The sequence below is a fragment of the Erpetoichthys calabaricus genome, chromosome 17 (genome assembly GCF_900747795.2).
Source record: "Erpetoichthys calabaricus chromosome 17, fErpCal1.3, whole genome shotgun sequence".
Lineage (NCBI taxonomy): Eukaryota > Metazoa > Chordata > Cladistia > Polypteriformes > Polypteridae > Erpetoichthys > Erpetoichthys calabaricus.
In genome coordinates this window covers 41,454,353-41,479,478 of record NC_041410.2, presented here as the reverse complement: position 1 = coordinate 41,479,478, position 25,126 = coordinate 41,454,353, and the positions used below count along the sequence as shown (strand labels likewise).

At 39.6% G+C, this 25,126-nt stretch overlaps 1 protein-coding gene across 9 annotated transcripts in view; it reads left to right on the top strand.

The window, feature by feature from the left end:
* The window catches only part of LOC114667327 (ammonium transporter Rh type C 2-like), a 104,489-nt gene that overhangs the window by 12,976 nt on the left and 66,387 nt on the right, over positions 1-25,126 (top strand). For all 9 annotated transcript variants that reach the window (XR_007933710.1, XR_007933709.1, XM_051920195.1 and 6 more), the window contains exon 2: positions 22,993-23,185. Coding sequence is in view for 7 of the 9 variants with exons in the window: in XM_051920195.1 (XP_051776155.1) it covers positions 22,993-23,185 (193 nt within the window). In the remaining 2 variants the exon portion in view is untranslated. The remainder of the gene's footprint in view (positions 1-22,992; positions 23,186-25,126) is intronic.

Below are 25,126 nucleotides of genomic sequence, written 5' to 3'. Positions count from 1 at the left end.
CCAATCATTAAACATACCAAATTCCCAATTCCTAGGTAAACTGTTTACCAGTTCAGAATAACACTTCAGATGTAATTCCTGATCAGATCTACTGTTGAATTTCTTAAAAACTGTTTACCAATTAGCAATTCTTTTATTTGCACTTAAAACCCTAATTTTCTCCTTGATGGATTCAACATTCATTAGATGATTTGACAGCAGGCACCTTTGTGACACTGATAGTTATAACTACACTGCCCTTTGTAGCAGAGCTTGGAACGCGGTCACACTTAGAAACACAGTTGCTGCTGTTGTAGGAAGTTAGCTCTTTCACGTCAATATCTGACTTCTTCTAGATTTTCATTCTCCAACATCCATTCAGTGAATACCACTTTCCACACTTATTGAACCCGCACTCTGAAAGTAGACATTGTGAGCCTCTTTGCTGCTGCTGCTGATGGACCTTGGGTCTTCAGTATCACTGGTAAATCTGGTTATTTCTTCTCCACCACTTCTCTAACTGCCCCCTACTTTTGTACTGTGTAGTTATGGAAGTGAGACAGTGGGCTGACTTTTTCAGTGCATAGTTGCTTAAAAATCCCACATGACTCCATCTTGCATGTTTTCTGCATGGTGTTGATTTATTAGTTTTAGTTAGTTATCCACCTTGAGTGAGTGCCACTGAGTTGGCTGTCAATGCTGTCAGAGCACCATGTTATCAAGTGGCAATTTAACATGACCATATGCAAGAGTAAAAGTCCTGCGGGTGACTAGGGTCATTCTACAGTCTAGCTGGCTTTTCTATAAAAGCAGTCACCAGCATTTCAACCCTGACCCATTAAAATGTGTCTGTCTCAAGAACTTGTGAAGCCAACCTGGACACAGACAGGCAGGAGACAGGTTTTTCCACACTGCACCTGTTTATTTACTGTTCTGCGCACATACACCAGCACCAAGACACATAGTTTACAGCCCAACACAGTCCCTTCTCTGCCGCCAGTCCATCCACCTCCACTCCTCCTCAGGCTTTTTCAGGCTCCTGTCCTCTTCCTCCCGACTCTGGCCCCCTGAATGGAGTGAGGCGGCCTCTTTTATAGTGCAACCGGAAGTGGTCCAGGTACACCCTGATCCGAGTATGGTGGAAGTGCTGTAAGGGTCCCCGGAAGTACTCCACATGTACCGCGTGAGGCGGAAGTGCTGCAGTCCATGGCTACGGGAGTGTCCAGGTGCCCCCTGGAGGTGACCAAGGGCCCTGATAGGGTTGAGCTTCCAAGCTCCAAGCCTGTGGCCCCGATGCAATCCAGGGGGGCTGCCCTCTTGCATCCTGGGGGAGGTATTGTTGTGGATATGTTCTCTACCCTGGTTCTTCCATCAGAAGGGCGTTCCGACCGGACAAGGCCCTTGGCCACCTGTCACAAACTATATAAACAAATTCTGACATGTATAGAAACAGAAGGCTATTATGTCAGAAGAACTACTAAAATATTCAAAATGTATCTTTTTCTATTTTTGTATTATCTGTATATGAGTATTAATAATTCCCACAATAGATTTAATGTTGTTTTACATCCCTCATGGAGAACGGATATGTGGAAGCAGTGAAATTACAGGCATAAAGACAAGTCATGCCTAATATAACCATTAAAGTCAAAATCTTTTTAGCACATAATAGTGTTGACTCTTTGTCTTTTCAACTTTGAATGCTAATCTCTAATAAAAAACACTTTTTGATGGCAAAGTTAAATTATCCTGTACTGTACTCTTCAGATATTAAGTGGTATTTTACATGCTCATAAATGTCAAGTACATTGATAAAACAAACGTTTCCTGTCTAAACCTGTGCTGGTTGGCCACTAGCACACATGTACTGGATAGTTAACTGTTTTTTATAAGTGGACCTTTGCAATTATTGACGTGTAACAGTTAACCTCTAAAAGTTAAGGTAATTCACCTGTAATTACAAAGGTTGGTCTGTTGGCCCATTTTGTATAATAGGACAAAGACTTCTAATGTTCAGCTTTCAGAAGTTTTAATTGGCCTTGGAAAAATACACAATAAAGGTTAGCATTTGTTACCAATTGCTTCCGTGAGGACTATATGATAATTGTCATTTGGTCCCAATTAGTTTTCAGGCTTTTGGTACTCCATAACTCACAACTCCCTGTTACTTCCAAATCATTTAGCATGACCTAAATATCCTAGTGGTCTCCTCATTAGTGAAAACTTCAGAAAACAGTAATTGTTTTCTTATTTTATTGCCCTGATTCTGTTTTTAATCTATTGCCTTTTCCTTGTGGACTGCAATGCGGGTAAAGAGCTTAGATTTCTTTCTTTTTAAAATTTTATTCCAAGAAAATAATAATCAAACTTAATTAAACAGAATTCAATCCCTACCCAAGAGAAAGAGGGGAGAGCCAACATCATGGACAAAAATTAGAAAAAAAAAGGATAGAGAATATCTTTTTCCTCATTATAAATGCTTATTCTAAAATTTTATTAATTAGATCTTGCCATATGTTTAAAAAGTTTTGAACAGATCCGCTAAGTGAGAATCTGAATTTTTCCAATTTCAAATTGTATAGAACATCAGTTACCGACTGACTTATTAGACCTTAGATTTCTACTTCATCTACTGCATATCTCCACTTTATGCTTTGGACTGTGCCAGGAGAAAACGAGATTGTGAGTATATGGCTGAACTGTGACACTCGTCTAGGGAAAGTTGGGTGTCCAAGAAGTCCATTGAGTGCCACCACTTCTACTCTGAAACCAGTTGTGACATCTGAGCTGCTTTCGGCATTTAACAAGAATGCTCGCTAGACACCTACAATGGGAGATGCACAGAGTATGGCCCACTCTGAAGAGAATTTAAGGGTACAGGACTTGAGGAAGCTAACCTAGGAGTGACTGGGAATTCTCCAGCAGGATCAGGAAAACTGCTACTGTGGATATAGCATTATAGTTTGCCTTCCTCTACTCATTACCATGATAACCGTCTTCATCTTTCTTAGCTCTTCCAATTGTTATATGGGGTCACTATGTTTGACTAGACTTCTCAATTACTAATCGTATATAGCATTGCCTTCTCTAATGTAACAACCATTTCTAATGTTCAGCTACAGTCAGGGCCAGTGCTAAGTTATTTTGCGCCATAGGCCAAGCTTATTAGTGCGCCAACTGACTGTTCGGTAGATAAACTGTGCAGCTGCACCAGCCCTGGCTACAATATATACTTCATGCAACAAAAGTTGGATGATCTTATTTTCGGCCTTCTAGTTTTAAGACAAGTAATATTCATAATGTTTCTGGTTCTAAACTTGCTTTTTTTCAAAGGTTTCAGTTTTTGTTTGTGTGCATCTTAACAAACATGTGAGTTTAGTACATTATTTGAAATGTTGGATTTGTCCTGTCTTAAACCTTACAAAAGCATCATGGTCACTCTTTTTCAAGTGTAATCCATCTCAAAGATATATACGCTGTGAATAAAGGCGCTATATAGCGCCTGACCTGGCACAGACTCACACAGAGGCACGTGTAAAAAACACAAAAACCTTTATTTTCTTCACCCGTGGGGCACGTCTTCCCCGTGAACCTCACAGGCATAACACAGTCCCACAAGCACTCAATTCACAAAACACAACTCTTCTTCTGGCACCACCACTCCTTCCTGGCAACCTCATCCTTTTCCTCCCGATTCTGGCTTTGAGTGGTGGTTGCTGGCCCTTTTTATAGCCCACCCGGAAGTGCTCCAGGTGCTTGATCACCTGTTCCTGATTGCACTTCGGGGCGGGGCTGTAGAGTTGCTCAGGCTGGCTCCGGGATCCATGCAGCACCCCCTGGCGGCTACCCCAGATCCCCACAGGGTTGTGGAGAACTCCATCTCCCATGGAACCCTGCTGGAAACTGAGGCACCATCGTCAGCCAGGGAGGCTGCCACCAAGCGTCCTGGGGAAGGTACTGAGGAGCTCATGGTTGCTCCCCCGGAACATAAGTAGAAGGGGCATCCCGACCGAGCATGGGACCCGGTCGCCCGCCACAACGCCTATCAGTCCAATAAGCCAACCCAGCACCTCATTTACATGTGCCCTTTCATTGAATGCCACATTTTGAGACTTACGTTTAATATTCTGATCTCCACAACCTTATGCGTCTGAATGTATGGAAGAGCAGAATATCAGAGAAGATCACCATGTCAGTCCTGGCCTTAGAGTTTCACCTTGCCCTTAAAATTGAACTTGTAGAACTGTATTATTAGATATTTGTTTTACGCTGGAAGTTACAAATCTAGTTACACGTATTAAAGAATCCTTTATCCTAAGAAACTGATGTGAAGCACTCTGTTAACTTACATTTCTTTAAAAGTTGAGATTTCGATTGTATTAACTTTATTTTGACATTTGAATATTGTTATGTGTTACTAATGCAAGTTTCACTTATGAGATATATTGACTTCCTTATATGAGCCAGTCTGAGTATCTTGGAAAAGCTGTTCATTAACCATTCATCACTTTTTCTGTTTTCTAAATGTAGTATAAAATAGCAAATGAAAGCTGCAGATCCTCTTACTTTCTCACAGAGTGTGGATTCCGAGTTCAAAGCTGAAAAGGAATGCAGTCTGGCATTTTCACCTTATCCCTGTAGTTGCATCCATGGTCAAGTGAAAAGCTGTGTAGTTCATGTTCAGTGCAAGAAATCTGATCTTTAACAGGTTGGATGGCTGTTCAAAGTGAAAGTTTACATTTTGTTCCCATAATTTAACAGTTTAGGAAAGGAAAACACTGAATTTAAACATCTGATTCCAAACTGTAAGACTGAAATAATACAAACGCATTTACCATTAAAAACTGAAATATGCACTTTATGAAAAGTCAAACGGTGAAGTGCTGCTGCTTTCTTTCTGGCATTTGCTAAATGTCTTCATCACATTACCCTTCTTCAAGAATGGCAGTACTTGTCAACCATGTATTTGCATATTCTCCTTAAACAGTTACTGCTCATTAGAAAACTTTGAACTCTAGCCTCTCGTGATTCATTTAGCCCCTAAAACTTATATGAAAGAACTCAAAAGTTGTTTTTTTTTAAGTTGAGCTTGTTTCTTTACAAAATCTTAGCTGATCTACTTTTAGGCACATTTTCTAGTTCTATGTGAAGTTGTTGTACCCAAATACCAAATCAGACCTCACCTGCGTACTCCTAATTTCATATTAAGCTCGGTCTCAGTCTTCCTGTTTAGTCTTATATTTCCCTCTGTGTTCATCACACGCAACGCTATATTAATTCGTTTTTTTATGAGTTTTTTAAGACACTGTCAAATACCAATGTCAAAAGACATACTATACAAAATAAATATTGGTAGGAGAATTGGTTTGAATCCTGGCCAAACTGCCAATGTTATGTCAGCTGGCCCAGAATAAAACACGGGGGGGGGGGTGTGTATCAGGGTGCCCTGCAATGAACTAGCACTCCATCTTGGTTTGGTTCATGGTTTGCACTCAGTGTTGCAAAGATAAGCCAAAAACCCCCATGACCCTAAATAGTTTAACCTGGTGTGAATATGGATGATGGCATAGGTTGTACATCGATCAGCTTGAACATAACAGCATAAGTACCTGAGAAATTTGACAAATGAGAGGAGAGCATTCAGTCCATCAAGGTCATTTGTCTAGCTAATAGCTAAGTTGTCCCAAATGCTCATAAAGGTACTTCTAAAAAATTGTCAAGGTTTCTGCTTCAAGTGCATTTCTCTGTATTTTATTCCAGATTCTCACAACAGTTTGTGTATAGAAGTGCTTTTTATCTTCAGTCCTAAATGCACTTCCCCTTAATTTCTTCTGGTCTCCCTAGGTACGTGATTCACCCTTAAGCTCAAAGACTTCTGCTGGATCTCCATTATCAATGCCTTTGGAAATGTTTGTACTTGGATTAGGTGCCTGTGTAGTCTTCTCTGCTCAAGACTAAACAGGTTTAATTCTCCGAGTCTGTTAGTCTGTCTATTATTGGGATGCACTTGGCTGCTCTCCTCTATGTGCTGCTATGTCGCTCTTGTAGATTGGTGGACAGAATTGCACACAACATTCTAGATGTGGTCTCACTGACACTTCTGAATTGCATAGTTTGAGCAAAATGTCTCTCAGTTCATATTCAATAATTCTAGCAATAAAACGTAAAATTTTATTTGCCTTATTAATCATTTCTGCAGATTGCTTAGATGAGGTAAATATTGTATCAACATAAACCTCTAAATCCTTTTCAGAGGTTGCTTCTTGCAGGACAGTGTCTCCCATCTTGCATTAATAATTGATATTTCTTTTGACCATGTGTAGCACTTTGCACTTTTCTATATTAAACTACATTTTCCAAGTGTTGTTTTTGCTGCATCTCAGTATCTGATATTCTTTCAGTTTTACCGTCTTCTGCAAATTTGTCAAGTTTACTAACAGTACCAACAAAAAATGGCATTAATATAAATCAGAAAAAGTAAAGGTTTAAAGGTCTGGTAATTAATAAGCCAATCGATTAATTTATCCATCACAGTCAAACCATGGAATAGACAGAATAGAGTTCTGATTCTTAAATAGAAATTAGATTAACCAAATATTGTAGAAAAAGCAAAACCCAGCCTGTAGGGTTTTTCTGAATTCCTGGTCCTGAAAAAGTATGTGGCGGCTCATCTGGTGATTTATCATTTCACCCATCCTGAACTTGTTTAATCACATATTTGTGTTATTGGAGGTCATGAACTGTTAATACAGCATTTTGGCCCTAGGTGGCAACTTAGAATATTAGAAAAGATAAGAGATCATAGGGATACATCATAAATGTGAGGAGAATGTGCATTGTCATGTGTATTATGTCTGAGGGCTTCTCATTCCAAACATAATTTTTCTTTTGAGTCAGCAATTGTAAGCTGGAGGGAGTGACCTGCAGTATTATTTTAGATTGCAGGTAATTACTTTTACTTTAGATAGATAGATAGATAGATAGATTGATAGATAGATAGATAGATAGATAGATAGATAGATAGATAGATAGATAGATAGATAGATAGATAGATAGATAGATAGATAGATAGATAGATAGATAGATAGATAGATAGATAGATAGATACTTTATCAATCCCAGGGGGAAATTCACATACTCCAGCAGCAAAAAATATTAAATTAAAGAGTAATAAAAAATGCAGGTAAAAAACAGACAATAACTTGAATAATGTTCAACGTTTACCCCCTCTGGTGGAATTGAAGAGTCGCATAGTTTAGGGGAGGAATGATCTTCTCAGTCTGTCAGTGGAGCAGGACAGTGACAGCAGTCTGTCGCTGAAACTGCTCCTCTGTCTGGAGATGACACTGTTTAATGGATGTAGTGGATTCTCCATAATTGATAGGAGCCTGCTGAGTGCCCGTTGCTCTGCTACGGATGTCAAATCGTCCAGCTCTATGCCAACAATAGAGCCTACCTTCCTCACCAGTTTGTCCAGGCGTGAGGCATCCTTCTTCTTAATGCTGCCTCCCCAGCACACCACTGCGTAGAAGAGGGCACTCGCCACAACCATCTGATAGAACATCTGCAGCATCTTACTGCAGATGTTGAAGGATGTCAGTCTTCTAAGGAAGTACAGGCGGCTCTGTCCTTTCTTGCACAGAGAATCAGTATTGGCAGTCCAGTCCAATTTATCGTCCAGCTGCACTCCCAGGTATTTATAGGTCTGCACCCTCTGCACACAGTCACCTCTGATGATCACGGGGTCCATGAGGGGCCTGGGTCTCCTAAAATCCACCACCAGTTCCTTGGTTTTGCTGGTGTTCAGTTGTAGGTGGTTTAAGTTGCACCATTTAACAAAGTCCTTGATGAGGTTTCTATACTCCTCCTCCTGCCCACTCCTGATGCAGTCCACGATAGCAGTGTCGTCAGCAAACTTTTGCACGTGGCAGGACTCCGAGTTATATTGGAAGTCCGATGTATATAGGCTGAACAGGACCGGAGAAAGTACAGTCCCCTGTGGCGCTCCTGTGTTGCTGACCACAATGTCAGATCTGCAATTCCCGAGACGCACATACTGAGGTCTGTTTGTAAGATAGTCCACAATCCATGCCACCAGGTATGAATCTACTCCCATCTCTGTCAGCTTGTCCCTAAGGAGCAGAGGTTGGATGGTGTTGAAGGCGCTAGAGAAGTCTAGAAACATAATTCTTACAGCGCCACTGCCTCTGTCCAAGTGGGAGAGGGATCGATGTAGCATATAGATGATGGCATCCTCCGCTCCCACCTTCTCCTGGTATGCGAACTGCAGAGGGTCGAGGGCGTGTTGGACCTGTGGCCTCAGGTGGTGAAGCAGCAGCCGCTCCATGGTCTTCATCACATGTGATGTTAGAGCGACAGGCCGGAAGTCATTCAGCTCACCAGGACGTGATACCTTTGGGACTGGGGTGATGCAAGATGTTTTCCAAAGCCTCGGGACTTTCCCCTGTTCCAGGCTCAGGTTGAAGATGCGCTGTAGAGGACCCCCCAGCTCTGATGCACAGACCTTCAGCAGTCATGGCGATACTCCATCTGTACCTGCTGCTTTGCTGGCACGAAGTTTCCTCAGCTCTCTGCTCACTTGAGCTGCTGTAATTGTGGGTGGGGATGTCTCTCCTATGTTGGTATCAGCAGAAGGATGTGTAGAGAGTGCAGTACTCCGAGGTGACAGTGGGTTAGGGTGGTCAAACCTGTTAAAGAAGATGTTCATTTGGTTTGCTCTCTTCACGTCTCTCTCGATGGTGGTACCCCGCTTCGAGCTGCAGCCAGTGATGATCTTCATCCCATCCCACACTTCCTTCATGCTGTTGTTCTGCAACTTCTGCTCCAGCTTTCTCCTGTACTGCTCCTTCGCCGCCCTGAGCTGGACTCGGAGTTCCTTCTGCACGCGCTTGAGCTCATGCTGATCACCATCTTTAAAGGCCCTTTTCTTCTGGTTCAAAAGGCCCTTGATGTCACTTGTAATCCATGGTTTGTTGTTAGCATAGCAGCGTACAGTTCTTACTGGAACTACAGTGTCCATACAGAAGTTGATGTAGTCAGTAGTGCAGTCAACAACCTCCTCAATGTTCTCACTATGTGATCCCTGCAGGATATCCCAGTCTGTAGTTCCAAAACATTGTCTCAGAGCATTCTCAGCCTCCGGGGTCCACTTCCTGAATGATCGTGTGGTTACAGGTAGGACTCTCACTTTTGGTTTGTAGTGAGGCTGAAGCAGAACCAGGTTATGATCTCCTTTCCCAAGCGCAGGCAGCGGGGTGGCACTGTATGCGTCTTTAACGTTTGCATACAGTAAATCAATAGTCTTATTTCCCCGGGTGTTACAGTCCACATACTGGGAGAATGCAGGTAATGTTTTGTCCAGCGTCACATGGTTAAAATCTCCAGCGATTAGCACAAGTGCCTCGGGGTGCTGCGTTTGTAACTTAGCAACAGCAGAATGGATGATGTCACTCGCTATCTCCACGTCCGCCAGAGGAGGGATGTACACGATGACAACAATGACGTGTCCAAACTCTCTGGGCAAGTAATAGGGACGTAAACTTACGGCCAACAGTTCGATGTCCCTGCAGCAAGTGGAGATTTTGACTTTAACATGTCCAGAGTTACACCACCGTGTATTAACATAGAGAGCGAGTCCTCCTCCTTTGTGCTTCCCACAGGTACTTGCGTCTCTGCCCGCTCTAACTGTGCTAAACCCGGGTAGCTCCACATTAGCATCTGGGATAGTGTTATTTAGCCACGTTTCGCAGAAACACAACAAACTGCATTCTCTGTAGGTTCTGACATTTTTCACCAGCGCAGCCAGTTCGTCGATCTTATTTGAGATTGAGTTCACATTCCCCAGAATAACAGAAGGCACCGAAGGCTTAAAACGCCACTTTCTCGCAAGCCGCTTCATTTTTAGCTTAGAGCCGGCTCTGCTGCCACGATATCGCCTTCTTACCTCGTCGGGTAAATATGGAACCACACCGGCACTGGCATTTGTTCTCAGCGCTCGACGTTGAGTACTTGAATAGGCGAGTCTCGGCGTGTAAAAATCCATGCCCATGTTGTAAAAGTAAGTGTGTCCAGGGAACAAATCCACATAAAATAAAGAGACTAAGAGACTAACTCCTCACCCCATGTGTATTTTGATTAATTCAACTGCTAGTTTGATATCTTTTAACTCACATAACCATACGCAGTAACAGAAAAATGCAGCGGCCACAATTCTTGGTATTGTGAGTAAGAAACATGGATGTCTGGAAATATGCTAATTAAACAGGATAATGGAGTTTCTGGTTCCAAGAACACCATCATCATTATAGTTTAAATTTGTAAATTTGTGTTTTCACTTAAGTTAATTGGTAACTATCTTAAAGATGTATTCCAGTTAATTATTTGACAGTATGCTTCAGGCTTGTTTATAGTATTGACAGATACTATATCAAAGATTAGGAGGAAACGATAATTAGATTTGAGTTAGTAAACTGTTCTTTAAGCACACATAAACACTGAAATACAGATTCAGGTTGGCACATTTTTACATGACTTAGCACAAAGATGTTGAGGTATTGGGTGGTAAGGTGGCACAGTGGGTAGTAATAATAATAATAATAATAATAATAATTCTTTGCATTTATATAGCGCTTTTCTCACTACTTGAAGCGCTCAGCAATTGCAGGCTAAGGGCATTCCGGGATTCGAACCGGCAACCTTCTGATTGCCAGTGCAGATCTCTAGCCTCAGAGGAATAGGAATTTAGCACTCTGGGTTAGAATCTCATGCCTGGCAGTTGCTTCTGTGGAGTTTGTACATTCTTTCTGTGTTTGTGTAACTGTTCCTCTGAGTACTTTGGCATTCACACAAGCCAAATGATTTGCAGATTTTTTTTAATAGGTGACTTAAAACTGTTCCAGTCTGGCTAGGCTTCCTTTTGCATTGGATTAGGAGTCTTTGAGAATGACATGTTTGTTATCTTGGAGTGTCAAGGCAAGAATTATAAGAGCACTCTTTTGTGAGTCAACAGACAGCAGCTATGTCATGAATACTGAATGATGGAAATAGCAGGTGGTTACAGGTTTAGTTTGTTGACTCAGTCTTAGACTTTCTGACTTTAGGGTTTGTGAATTAGATTTGTATTCTGCCTACTTGACTTAGTTTATACTGGCAGCATTTGGTAGCAGCAGTTTGGAACAAGAAAGAGTAGTATGCTAGATTCTCTAGCGACAGCAACAACATTTATTTCGATAGCATATTTTCATACAAAGGATATAGAACAAAGTGCTTTATAAAATGTCAAAGAATTAGTTACATGCAAAGAAAAGCAAACTAAAATTAGAGAAGAATAATATTGCTAAATAGTATACAAAATATATAAATAATGCACATTAACATAAGATATAATTAAGAGAAGTATAGTCCTTAAATATTTAAAATAGTAATGATAAGCTCAGTTAGCCAGGATGGACAGAAAAAAAATAAAAAACAAAAACTGAGGGAGTTTCAGGCCAAAAGACTGCACAGCCCCCACTGGGCATTCTGCCTAACATTGATGTGTTTTGTTTTGTTTTGTTTTTTAAAGCTTTGTCTTAGACAATTCAACACGGTGGGACTCATGGCTGGTTGGGGTATCCGCTTTCAATCAAACATTCAAACATCATAGGTAGCTGTGCAGGACTTTGGTCAGGTGGTGGTAATGCAGAACACCACCACAGAAGAACCAAAAAAGAAAACGGACGAAAGTAAAGACTAATAAAGATTACAGGTTCATTGAAGAATATGATCATTCTATGCATAATTAGTTCATTAAGGGTAGAACTAAGAATCTAGCTTTAAAAAAGCCAAATTAAAAAAGTGTTTTTTTAAGAGCTTTATAGAGTTTAGCAGGAATATATATAAAGAAACCAGAACAAAAGATATTGTCAGAATCAACCAATACCAAACCCAAACCAAAAGTCAAAAGAGTCAAGCTCAGGTTGAATCCAGGAGAAGGCTATAAGAAAACAGGTTTTAGAAATACAGAAATGATTGACAAAATGGTGTTTTGAATCTGCAGACCTGGATGAGGAAATGCCTGAAATGGCAAATTTTTAAGCCGTTACGTCATTACTGAGAACATGCCCTCTAACAATGGGGTGGCCAAACTGTCTGCAATGTATATAACTAAAATGGTAGCAAAAACAGCACCAAAAATAAGACTCTGACCACAAAACTGATGTCAGAATCAGAATTAGGGTCTAAAAAACTCTCCATTTCACAAATAGGCAAAGGAAAACTCATTAAATTTAAATTAAAACCCTACTCACAACAAACAAAACAAAGAGAAAGTCACGGTTATGTAAAACTAGTCAAGGTCAAAACCAGGATCAATGAACAGAGCCCAGATTGTTGAACAATATTTTTAGTCAAGATTTGGAATGAGGGAGTCAAACCAGAAATTTACATGCTAAGTAAGCCAAAACATACTGTAAATCAAAGATAATTTTGAAAAGGGCAGAAAAGAGTTTGCAACCAGAAATCTATTTTAGGTTTCAATGAAAATAGCACTAGATTTTGAAGTTGTATCCACAGATTTGGACAACCAGTAAGTGAATGACTCTGACCTAGCAACACTGATCTATGTTTAAATAAAGTAGAGCATGATTAGCTTTAAAATATTAATTAAGATTATGTTTCAGAAATTCATCACCCTAATGAAAACATAATGCACCGATCCAGGGACTTCACATTTTTGGCTGATGCATTTATCTAAGGTGGCTTGTGACATCTGAGAGACACAATCGGTTACATTTCCTTTGCTTTTCTAATTGGAGGACAGGGAGGTGAAGTGAGTTACTTATGGTCACACAGTAGTAGTAGCAGGATTTGAACCTGAGCCTCAATACTTGAAGTCCAAAGTCTTAACCACTACGCCACACCTCCTCTGGTAGATCCTGCTGGCTACTGTTTTTAATCTAACCAATTTCTGTTTTTAATTGGGTTATTACCTTCATTAAGTATGTTGTTATTTCCTAGTTTTTACCTTTATTGCGTGAGTCAAGATATCACAATACCCAGCTTGGTTACCTTTTATAATACTGTAACAAACAACTTTATTTCATAGAGGTGCATTAGTTTTCAAGATTTTGGTCTTAGACTCCCATTGACTGTTTTTGTTATTTAATCCTTTGCTAATTAATGAGCATAAAGGTGGATGTAACATTGAAGTAGTGGCTCCCCTTTACAATTTAATGTTATTTACATTTTATTTTATTATGTCTAATATTTAAAGTAAAGTATGTTGAAAAATTTCTTATAAATATTAACTTCATCATTCCATGTTTCTGAATACAAGAGTATAAAAACAAACCATCTTTATTTTATATGACAAACCTCTACAGTGAAACACTATCCTAGAGCTCTTTATAATTACAGAGATACAGTATGAATGTTTAAATGTATTTTTTTGTAAATAGTTTGAGAACAGAGAGGTTACGAGTGCTGCTAAGGACCACAAAGAATCAAAGGTAAGAATTAATGTGTAATATGGTGGTTTAAATCCCAATATATTAGCCACTTCCAATGAAAACAGGTTGGTTAATTAAACAATAAGAGTGAATGTTAAGTAAGAGTGTCTCAATTATTATTATACGATTTGGAACACAAATCTGAGGCTATGAGGATCCCCCAGGACTGAACGTTAAGATCCCTGGTATAGTGAAAAAGAAATAATTAATGGAACCTCCATTTTTACCTCAGCAACATTACATTTATTATTTCTCAATGAAACTAATGCATTGTCACAAACTTGACAAAAAGACACAAGAACAGTTTGGTGCAGCCACCTGTATATTGCTTTTCTGGCTGCAAATTTGGTTGAATAGTGGTAGTACAGGTTAGAGTTCACAAAAGAAGTGATTTGCTAGCTTAAAGATGGCGGCTTTAAAGGAGAGCGGAGGAAGTGACGTCAGCATTGGGGCTGGAGCCGTAAGTAGTGTCCTTGAGACCGGGCCAGAAGAGACATCATCATTTGGGGGTCAGAACCAGAAGTGGTGTCGTTGGGCCCAGGACCGGACGTGACGTCATCAGTAGGGGTGGGGCCGGTAGTGATGCTATTGGGTCCAGAACCAGAAGTGACGTCACTGGGGCCAGGCGGATTTTCCCGTAACTGGTCTGCAGAGAAGTGAGAGAGAGCGTTAGTGCACTCTGCCACCCCTTGGTTTGGCATGGAATTACTCTCATTCAGTCCCTTTAATAATAATAATAATAATTCATTACTAGTAGCTGCCTCCCATGTGCATGTATGTGACAGCATGAACTAACTTTTATGTTATGAGAAACTGCTTTGCATTTTCTGGTTTTATTTAAAAAGCCAGACTTATAGAAGACAACGCATAAATGTAAGTACAGATAACAAGAATCTTGACTTCTCTGAACATAAAGCTGACAGTTCCATCATATATTTTTACAGAACTTTATTCAGTAGTGGAAGAATAATTAGCTATAAGCTTAGCTCTTGATTTAGCTCACTGTAACAGTTAATAAGACAGTCAATAGCACGATAGAAGTAACATCAACAAAACTCTTTGATGCAATACGTATTGTACAGCTGAGTGCTCTTAATATTAAAGTAAACAAGAATATTGTATTTACAATTATGCCTTTTAATGGCAGCAAGCAAAAGAATGTGTTTCTTTTCCCAGCACGGAGCCCTAAACGGCATTATACCTAACTTAAGAGAGGAAAAAGCAATACTATACATATACGTTTTTTAAACATTAAAATGATTAATATGAATTGATATATAAGAACAGTGATGAACAGTCCAACAAGCTGTTTAGGTCAAAAATTTCATAAAACAGTGATTGACTCTAAATGCATAAAGCATCAAATATCTTTTGTAGCACAATGTCAGGCAGTCTCTGTCATGTTACTAGAGAATACTTTTCAAGAGACTGAAAATTCATTCCGTTTTGCTTATTGAAGCCTAGAAGATTACTATGATTTGAAAGCATTCCAAGTACGTATACATTTTAATGTTTTACTCATAGCACAGACGAGGAAGTGCACTTTAGAAGAACGAAACTGAATAAGCTAAGGATGTGCTTGCCATTCCAGACTTTAACACTCACTGATGTTGAGTGAGTGTCTTATACTGCATGTGCTCAATTTTAAAATTCCACCAAAGTTGCAATTAGAAAAAATGTTTGCTCTCTAATAAAAAATCAGCATGTTTTCAAATCTTTAATCAAAATCTTATTACATAAGAAGCACCAGAGAAAACACTTGTTAAATCTTATTTCATTTAACTAATGAACAAAATTATTTAATCAATGGTACCAAAGTAAGTTTTCCATGATAAAATAAAAAGAAAGGATTAGGAGATCCTAGAGATAAACATGCAGACAATTTGTACACAAAAATACATTGCCCAGTTTAGAAAAACAAAAATAAAATCTGTAGAGAAAGATAAATATAATAAGGTTCAGTATATGGCAGTTTGCCACACCCTTGTTATTGAACCACACCCAAGAAAGAATTAATATTTGAATATAATGCTTACATGTCTCTCGATGCAGAGTGCAGGATATTTTTCCCATAGTGCATAGTTTTAGAGCAACAAAAAGATTGAAGGGACATTCAAATATTGTATATGAATAAGCATGTCTTGTCTTATGTGCTGTGCCCCAATATCTATATATATATATAAGTACGGGCTTGGCCTTCTTAAATCCAATTCAAGATTGAGATAAAAATCAGTAAAACCATTTGCATAGATGATCAATCAACTAGATCAACTGCTTATAGAATTGCCAGAGCTGGACATAACATTTGATTTACAGGATTGATTTGTTAAATTTGGCTTAATGCAGTGAGATATTTTTGTAGAACTCAAATTGGGAATATTTTTAAATTAATTGTAAATGATGCAATTCACAGACATCAAAGTCACCTCCAGATAACATGTATAGTAACTTAAAGCAGAGATTTATTGGATCTTTTATGAAAGTAAAATAAAAAGAATGTGCATGATTAATTACAAGAATTAGTCCTTGACCCAGAATTTAATTGGAATGAAAGCAGCAACACTATTTATTACCAGGAGCAATGGTGAGAATTACTGGTTTAGCTCAAATTAGGACAACAAGCTGTTGACTTTATACATTTCAAGATATAGCTGTTGTGGTGCCCGGCAGGTGTCCATGCCCGGCCGGGACGCCTAGGAGGAGTGGAGGAGGGCTTGTGCCTCCTCCAGGACACGAGGGGGCGTCCTCCCTGGTGGCTTTGGGGTCCACGTGTACGGAGCTTAGAAGCTCAACCCTGTAGGGGCCCGTGGTCACCGCCAGGGGGCGCCCCGATGCCTTGGGAACATTGGCCCTCAGTACTTCCGCCACACCGGGAAGTGCTGGGGGGAAGAGACTTGAGGGCACCCAGTGGACTTCCGGCTTCTCCTTGGGAGCTTCCGCCACACAGGGGTGTGGCTACGGAAGTCCTGAGGATGCACCTGGAGCCCATCCGGGGCACATAAAAGGGGCCGCCTCCCTCCAGTGAGGAGCGAGAGTCGGGAGGAAGAAGACGAAGCGTGTTGGAGAGGAGTGGAGGCGGACCAAAGAGACTGTGAAAGGCATTGTTGTGTGGCCAAGACTTTAAGGGGTGATTGGTGCTTTGTGCACTGGGTTGGGTACTTTAGTGTAAATATGGTGAATAATAAACGTGTGGTGGACTTGAATACGGTGTCCGTCTGTCTGTGTCCGGGCTGTGTATCACACTGTATAATAAGGCATTTTGTTTAGTGAACAGAAATGTGGATGTTAGGCATGCAGCATATGACAAGTGTGGGAGAATAATTATAGGGTAGCATGGCATTCATTGGGCGGCACGGTGGCACAGTGGTAGCACTGCTGCCACACAGTAAGTAGACCTGGGTTTGCTTCCCCGGTCCTCCCTGCGTGGGGTTTGCATGTTCTCCCCGTGTCTGTGAGGGTTTCCTCCGGGTACTCCGGTTTCCCCCCAAAGACATGCAGGTTAGGTGCATTGGCGATTCTAAATTGTCCCTAGAGTGTGCTTGGTGTGTGGGTGTGTGTATGTGTGCACATGCCCTGCGGTGGGCTGGTGCCTTGCCCGGGGTTTGTTTCCTGTCTTGCACCCTGTGTTGGCTGGGATTGGCTCCAGCAGACCCCCGTGACCCTGTAGTTAGGATATAGCGGGTTGGATAATGGATGGGTGGATGGCATTCATCTTAAAGAAATAGCATAAAGACTTAATATATGTCAGAAACCTGTTCAGAAAACCAGATAAAGGTCAAGTGAACAATAAAATGTACACTGAAATATAAGAATTGGTTTAGTAAAAATACTGAGATGGTCAAGTAAATAATGTACCAGAAGAAAGGTTGATGTAATATACAAAATGTCATGAAGGATGACTAAGAAATGACTAAGAAATCACAAGATTTCCTATAAATGAGAATGGACAATTGTTACATGCACAGACATTTCAAGGGTATAAGAAGAACTAGAATTTAATTTAATAGACTTCTATTTTATGTAAGTCATTTAGATGTAAACCATCGAACCAACCAGATTAAATGTATGCATTGATTGACACTGTATGTAAACTCAGTAATTTATAAAATGAACCTCTATCCTTTGTTTCTCTGACCATTCTAACCATCGCTGTAATGGACTGCTTTTGAAGAATTCCCCCTCTAAGGCATTTTTGCCGAGGAGTAATTAAAAGATACAATGACCAGCTATTCTCCTGCCTGATTACAGAATTGTCCTGTTAGAGGATGTTTCTTTCTTTAATAAGATGTTAAATTTCGACCACACAAGGCTTCCTTAAAGGTTCCTGCTCTTCATGGTACCATCATGATAATTACATTTTCATATATCAACACCTCTTTTTTGTTAATTTTTCTGCTGCTTTGTTGGTTTCGTTTCTTTGCTGGTATTGTTGCTTTATGGCGCTAAAGTATATTGTACTTCACTTTGAAGGTGCAATGTAATCAAAATTGGATTTCTATTCAAAACGTGGACATATTACTGCTTTGGATTGCTACTCTTCCAAATAATACTTTGCATTTCTGCAACCGTCATGAGTTTGAAATATGACCCTTTGCTCATCTTATAGAATACAGTTATGGCATTACGAAGTGAGCAGACTACTGTTTTAATAAAAATGATGACTTTATTGAAATGAAGTGTTAGTAACAAAAACTAATAAATATATTAAAAAAAAACTAATAAAAGAAATTATATGAAACATAATAACTTTCCAGACTACATACAGTAGCTATATGTTAGTAACAGCAATGAAAACCATGAAACAAAAAGATCACCGTGTCCTCAGTTAAAGAGCAGAGCAGTTTGTATTAGTTTTAACTTGATTTCCAGGGCTGTTTATATAAAACACTGCTTCAATTCAATGAACTGAAAATAACAACACAACAATAGTAAAATAGGCCAGTCATACTAAAAATCAATCATGTAGCTGACACATGGTCACTTACACATGGCAGACATAAGTGGATAGAAGAAAAGGACAAATTATTTTTGATATGGATTTCCTTATGTGCGGGGCCCATCATTATCAGAATACTTCTTCTCTAGTATAAATGTTTTGGAAAATGTTCATCTTTTCCTCTGATCACAAAGTGGACTTGTGATCGGCACAGAAAATTAGAGCTTGTTTGCCCTTTTAATAATGTTCTTAATGTATTTAGTTGAATGAAAGGTCAGGGGAAACACAAAGTTAACCCTGCAGCATTGCAGCACTAGGTAGGGAGCAGAATCATAGATTACACTCTGTCACCCGCAGTCATTCATACTGGCCAAATTAAAATCATCAGCTAATCTAACTTGCAGGTTATTGGCTGTGGGTGGAGTGCAGAGGACCATGAAGACACCCATGCAGAATAAGAGAGAAAAAGCAAACAGCACATAGACTGGTGGATTCGTGCTCCACCTCCAGGAGCTGTGAGCAGAAGCTCAGAAGCTCTAACCTCCACAGGTGGAGCAGCGAAATCTCAATTTAAACACATTGCTCTCTCTCAGCCAAGTTCCTAGGGAAAATATGCCACTTATTTACTTAGTGTGCAGACTTAAACACGCAACAGAGGGGCAGATGTAGTGTTGCAAGAAATGTGCCAAAGGTGTGTTGCAGGATATTTCTTAATCCCAGTTTTCACATCCTTTTAAATGTTTTTTATTTGTTAAGGTATCCCCCACCTCTCTCCATATGAGTGAATTCAATAGCTTCTGACACAACTACTGATCCTCCATATAAAATGTTAAGTTACCTTTTTGTTTTGAGAGATTTATGCACTGTCAAATGCACTCTTATTGTATGAAGCTTCTTTGATTGATTGATTTACACATTTTTAATACAATATTGGCATTGTTATACATACTTAAAATAATAATTTAATAATAGTTTTTGTAAAAGACTTGGTCAGATGATTTGTTAGATGGGATTTGACATAAAATAGGAAAAAATCCTAAAGAATTATTTCATATAGAAAAATATGGAGAGACATGCCTTACAAGTTTACGGTGCCCACCAATCACACTGAAATTAGATTGCTATGACACAGCACACCAAAACCCAGGCTCAAACAAACACATTTTTACATCTGCTTTATGAAGTTGTGTTGAATATTTAGATTCCTGCAAGAAAAAACATGTTATTTCGTATAATACAATTTGGAACACAAATCTGAAGCTGTGAGGATCCCCTAGGACTAAACTTGAGGATCCCTGGTATAGTGAAAAAGACATAATAAATGGAACCTCCATTTTTACCTCAACAGCATTACATTCATTATTGCTTAATGAAACTAATGCATTGTCACAAACTAGTGGTTGTACAGGTTAGAGTCCACAACAGAACTGATTTGCTGGCACAAAGATGGCGGTTTTAAAGGAGAGTGGAGGAAGTGACGTCAACATTCGGGCGGGAACCAGACGTGGTGTCACTGGGGCTTGGGGCCGGAAGTAAGGTCATCACTGGGGGCTGGAACTGGAAGTGGTGTCATTGGAGCCGGGATCGGAAGTGACGTCATCCGTGGGAGCAGAACTGGAAGTGGTGTCATTGAGGCCGGAGCTGGAAGTGACTTCATCAGTGGGGCTAGAAATTAAAGTGACGTTGTCGTGACCAGGCGGAATTTCTTGTAACTGGTCTGCAGAGAAGTGAGAGAGTTAGTGCACTCTGCCACCCCCTGGTCTGACATGGAATTACTCTCATTCAGGCCCTTTGGCTGCCTCCCATGCGCACGTGTGTGACAGCTTGAACTAACTTTTATGTAACTAGCATTGTGAGAAACTGTTTTACATTTTCCGGTTTTCATTAAAAAGCCAGAATTACAGAAGATAACGCATAAATGTGAGTACAGATAACAAGAAACTTAACTTCCCTGAGCATAAAGTTGACAGTCCCGTCATATATTTTTACAGAACTTTACTCAGTAGTGGAAGAATAATTGGCTATAAGCTTAGCTCTTGTTTTATCTCACTGTAACAGTTAATAAGACAGTCAATGGCACAATAGAAGGAATATCAATAGAACTCTTTGATACAATGCATATTGTACAGTTGAGTGCTATTAATATTAAAATAAACAAGAATATTGTATTTACAAAGATGCATTTTAATAGTTTTTTCCAAGAAATGGTCAGATGAATTGTTAGATGGGACCTGACATAAAACAGTATAAATCCTAAAGAATTATTTCATATAGAAAAATATGGAGAGACATGCCTTACAAGTTTATGGTGTCCACCAATCACACTGAAATTAAGATTGCTATGACACAGTTCTGCACACCAAAACCCAGGATAATACAAACACATTTTTACATCTGCATTATGAAAATTGTGTTAAAGTTTTAGACTTCTGCAAGAAAAAACATGTTACCTCATAGCTCATAGTAGTTACATAATTTATCACTACAGCTCTGTCTGATATGATAAAAAATATAGTTTTCTGTTCATAAATGTTGAATATTGCATACAGTTTATGGCAACTGCCTCAAGAAAGGAAGGCACAATCTTTAGATATAACAGCAAGGCAATTTGCCTGTATGAGGTTTGTGTCTTGTCTCTGATTTTGTATATTTAATTCAAGGGTTCTGCTTATTTCAGGAACTGAGGTGTTGTGAGATTAGGTCATTGAGCGGTTCTGTGTCATTTACTGCGGTTGTTAGTAGTCATTGTGAATTGTTATGTCATTCATGGTGGAATTCTTGTCTTTGACATCATCATCGTTTATCTCAATCTCCAACGAAATCTCATGTGCTGAATCAGATGGAAAAATCATCCTCAGTATATCGTGAAGATACTCAGGCATCCATCCATCCATTATCCAACCGGCTATATCCTAACACAGCATCACGGGGGTCTGCTGGAGCCAATCCCAGCCAACACAGGGTGCAAGGCAGGAAACAAACCTCGGGCAGGGCACCAGCTCACCGCAGGGCGCTCACACACACACACACACCCACACACCAAGCATGCACTAGGGACAATTTAGAATCGCTAATGCACTTAACCTGCATGTCTTTGGACTGTGGGAGGAAACCGGAGCACCGAGAGGAAACCCACGCAGACACGGGGAGAACATGCAAACTCCACGCAGGGAGGACCCTGGAAGTGAACCTGGGTCTCCTAACTGTGAAGCAGCAGTTAACCCACTAACCACTTCGCCCTTTTTTTTTCAAAAACCATCCATCCATTATCCAACCCGCTATATCCTAATTACAGGGTCATGGGGGTCTTCCGGAGCCAATCCCAGTCAACACAGGGCGCAAGGCAAGAAACAAACCCTGGGCTGGGTGCCTGCCCACCGCAGGGATACTCAGGCACATTTTAGAAATTATGCTCTTAAATGATGCAACTTAAGAAATATTTTTATTAGTAACACTAATATATAAATTTGCATCTGTCAATCTTAAAGTTTCAGTGTTGTGTAAAGCAATAATAACTTGGAAGAACAATTGGTGTTCCTTTTCAATACACACTTAAGCCTCTTTTCATGCTGCCACAAATGAACCTTGCTATGTAGATGTGAAATGGTTGCTTTCCCTGAACCCAGAAACCTATCCGGAATTGAACTTAAAGTGCTACCCTCCCTTGTCATGAGTGTGGCAATTTAAGAGGCCAAACTGAATACAAATAGGAAAAGGTAGGAATATTACCCTCCTCACCTCAGACAAATTGATCAGTGATGTTCCTAAGTAGAAGGTCTGAATCTGAAGCAATGCCAAGCATAGTTGCTGCCCATCATTTTGATGTTCCATAATAACACCTTGGTCGTGTAGTTTACTAATGCTTAAAATAAATTCAAGTAATTAACAGAAGGTATCAGGTTACTATAAAATCAGCTTATTGACACCTAGCCAAATCACACAGGGATCTATTCATTGAAAATACAAATAAAGTCACACTGTCATGTCCCAAGTTTTTATCCTGTTTCTGAAAGGCAAGAAATGTCAGCAGCAGCAAAAATCATGTCTGTGTGGACATGGATAATACTCTATTAGGGGTGTTCAGATTTTCACAAAAGACAAAATTTATTTCAAGAATAAAGACTATCTATTATTCTATTACAAAAAGTATGTTCAGAGATTTGTAGAATACCCCCACAAGTGCAAGGGACTGAGCAAAGTGAGCAACAGATGTCATTCAATTAATTTTTGTATGCCATTGGCTAGTTACAGCTGATAAGAGCAAAGAATAATACATGTTTATAAATGGATACTTAAAAATAAAAATGAAAGAAAATCTATAAATCCTGGAAAAAACACAAGGACACCATGCATCATGTGCATACTGTACATTAAATAAATACACACTGTACAGTACATGCATCCATAGACTTGTTTTTTGTTAAGGTCTATTAAGCTTAGGCTAAGCTGGCCTAATTTTAGTATTAATTAGTGAATACTAATATGGATTTTGCTGTACTCTCTACATGTGGCAATGCTGACCTATGAACCTGTTAATTCTTTTTTTTTTTCTTTTTGCATTTTTTACAGGCTTCCAGGATGTTCATGTCATGATATTTGTTGGCTTCGGCTTCCTTATGACTTTTCTGCAACGATACAGTTTTAGTGCAGTGGGCTTCAACTTTCTGGTTGCTGCCTTTGGAATTCAGTGGGCTCTTCTAATGCAGGGCTGGTTTGGGTCTTTAGACTATTCCACTGGAAAGATCCTTATTGGAGTAGAAAAGTGAGTCAATTGACATGATCAGAGTGGTTCATCATTACTTACATGGGCTTTTCTAAGTATGTTTTCATGATTTTTATTCCTTGCTGAACAATTCTTTGTTATCTTATTAAACTGAATTGTACCCTTTGCTTTCTTAAATATCTTGTGATTGTGTACATAGTAAAAGAGTGCAATAAAAACATGATGAACCACTTGCACTACCAACAGAAACAGCTCTGTTTAAATGAAGTGAAAGGACATAGTAGCTCAACAACCCCGCTCAATCCCAATCAAGGTTATGGGGGGATTCAGCTTGACAACAAAAATAAAATTGCAGTCAATCTAAGAGCATATCTTCAGATGGTAAATGTTTACCAGTTTGCTTTGCATAAACCCATATACTTTTCCAGAAAGAGCCAATCTTGATGCTGAATTGTGACAAGTTGTGACATCAGCCAAAGTGCCCTTTACTTTGTAAAAGAATGCACAAATGTATGATTAGAATTCACATCCATGTTTACACCAGTCAAATATACAAAAATACCATTGAATTTAAAGGAGTGTCCTATAGAGCCACGGAAATCGTGTTGTGCACTATAGATTGTGGACGCTAGGTGACACTGTTGCCCCTTTAAACCCAACAGACAGACATGCAGGACACTAGGTAAAAGCACCAAGAAGATATTTTAATTATTTTCTTCTTTAACAGTGCCCTTCAAGTACCACAGCCACAATACACAGGCAAGTAAATCAATCAAAATACACAATACAGTGGAACCTCGGTTCACGACCATAATTCGTTACAAAACTCTGGTTGTAAACAGATTTGGTTGTGAACCAAAGCAATTTCCCCCATAGGACTGTATGTAAATACAAATATAGTTAATCAAACCATAGAATGCACAGCGTAATAGTAAACTAATGTAAAAACATTGAATAACACTGAGAAAACCTTGAACAACAGAGAAAACATTGCAAGAGTTTGCGCTATACTGTAGCCTTATGACCCGATCGCTGTAAACACTCTTTTTAAATGAATTTTAAGCACAGGGGGAAAAAAGGAACATTTGAACAAATCTGAACTTTATTTAAAAGCCAGCCATAAGCAACCAAGAAAAGTAAAATTGCAGGAGTTCACGCTAATAGCATCACAGCCCGATCGCTGTAAACAGTCTTTTTAAATGAGTTTTAGGCACAGAGGGAAAAAAGGAACATTTGAAAAAAGAGAAAAGTAACATTGCAACAATTCACGCTACGAACCGAAAAATGAACATTTGAAAAATCCGTAATACAAAAAGTTACCATAAACCACTTAGAAAACTAACATTGCATGAGTTGAGTTCTGGCATGAAGGGAGGAGTAACTGGGTCGAGAACAATCCGGTCTCGTCGCAGTTGAAGACTTGTTGCGGGATGTAGCCTTCGTCCTCCACTAATTTTGTGAAATTTTTCACGAATTCTTTCGCAGCTTCAGCGTCGGAACTAGCAGCTTCTCCATGCCTTACCACACTATGAATGCCACGTCTCTTGTGAAACTTTTCAAACCATCCTCTACTGGCTTTAAATTCCTCACTTTCACCACTCGTAGAAGGATGGTTTTGCAGCAAATTGCCATGAATCTTCCTGGCTTTCTCGCATAACATCGCCTCGCTTACGCTATCCCCTACAAGTTGCTTCTCGTTCAGCCACACTAGCAACAGTTTTTCCACCTCTTCCAGCACTTGAGGTCTCTGTCTGGTTAATGCTGTATCTCCTTTTGCAACATCAGCTGCTTTAATAGATTCTTTCTGCTTTAGAATAGTCGAAATCGTAGATTTTGACTTCTTGTACTCGGCGGCAAGATCAGTTACACGAACGCCACGCTCATACTTTTCAATAATTTCTTACTTTACTTCGATTTCAATTTTATGCAAAACTTTCTTCTCACCACTCTTCACTTGCTTAGAAGCCATGGTTAACTGCA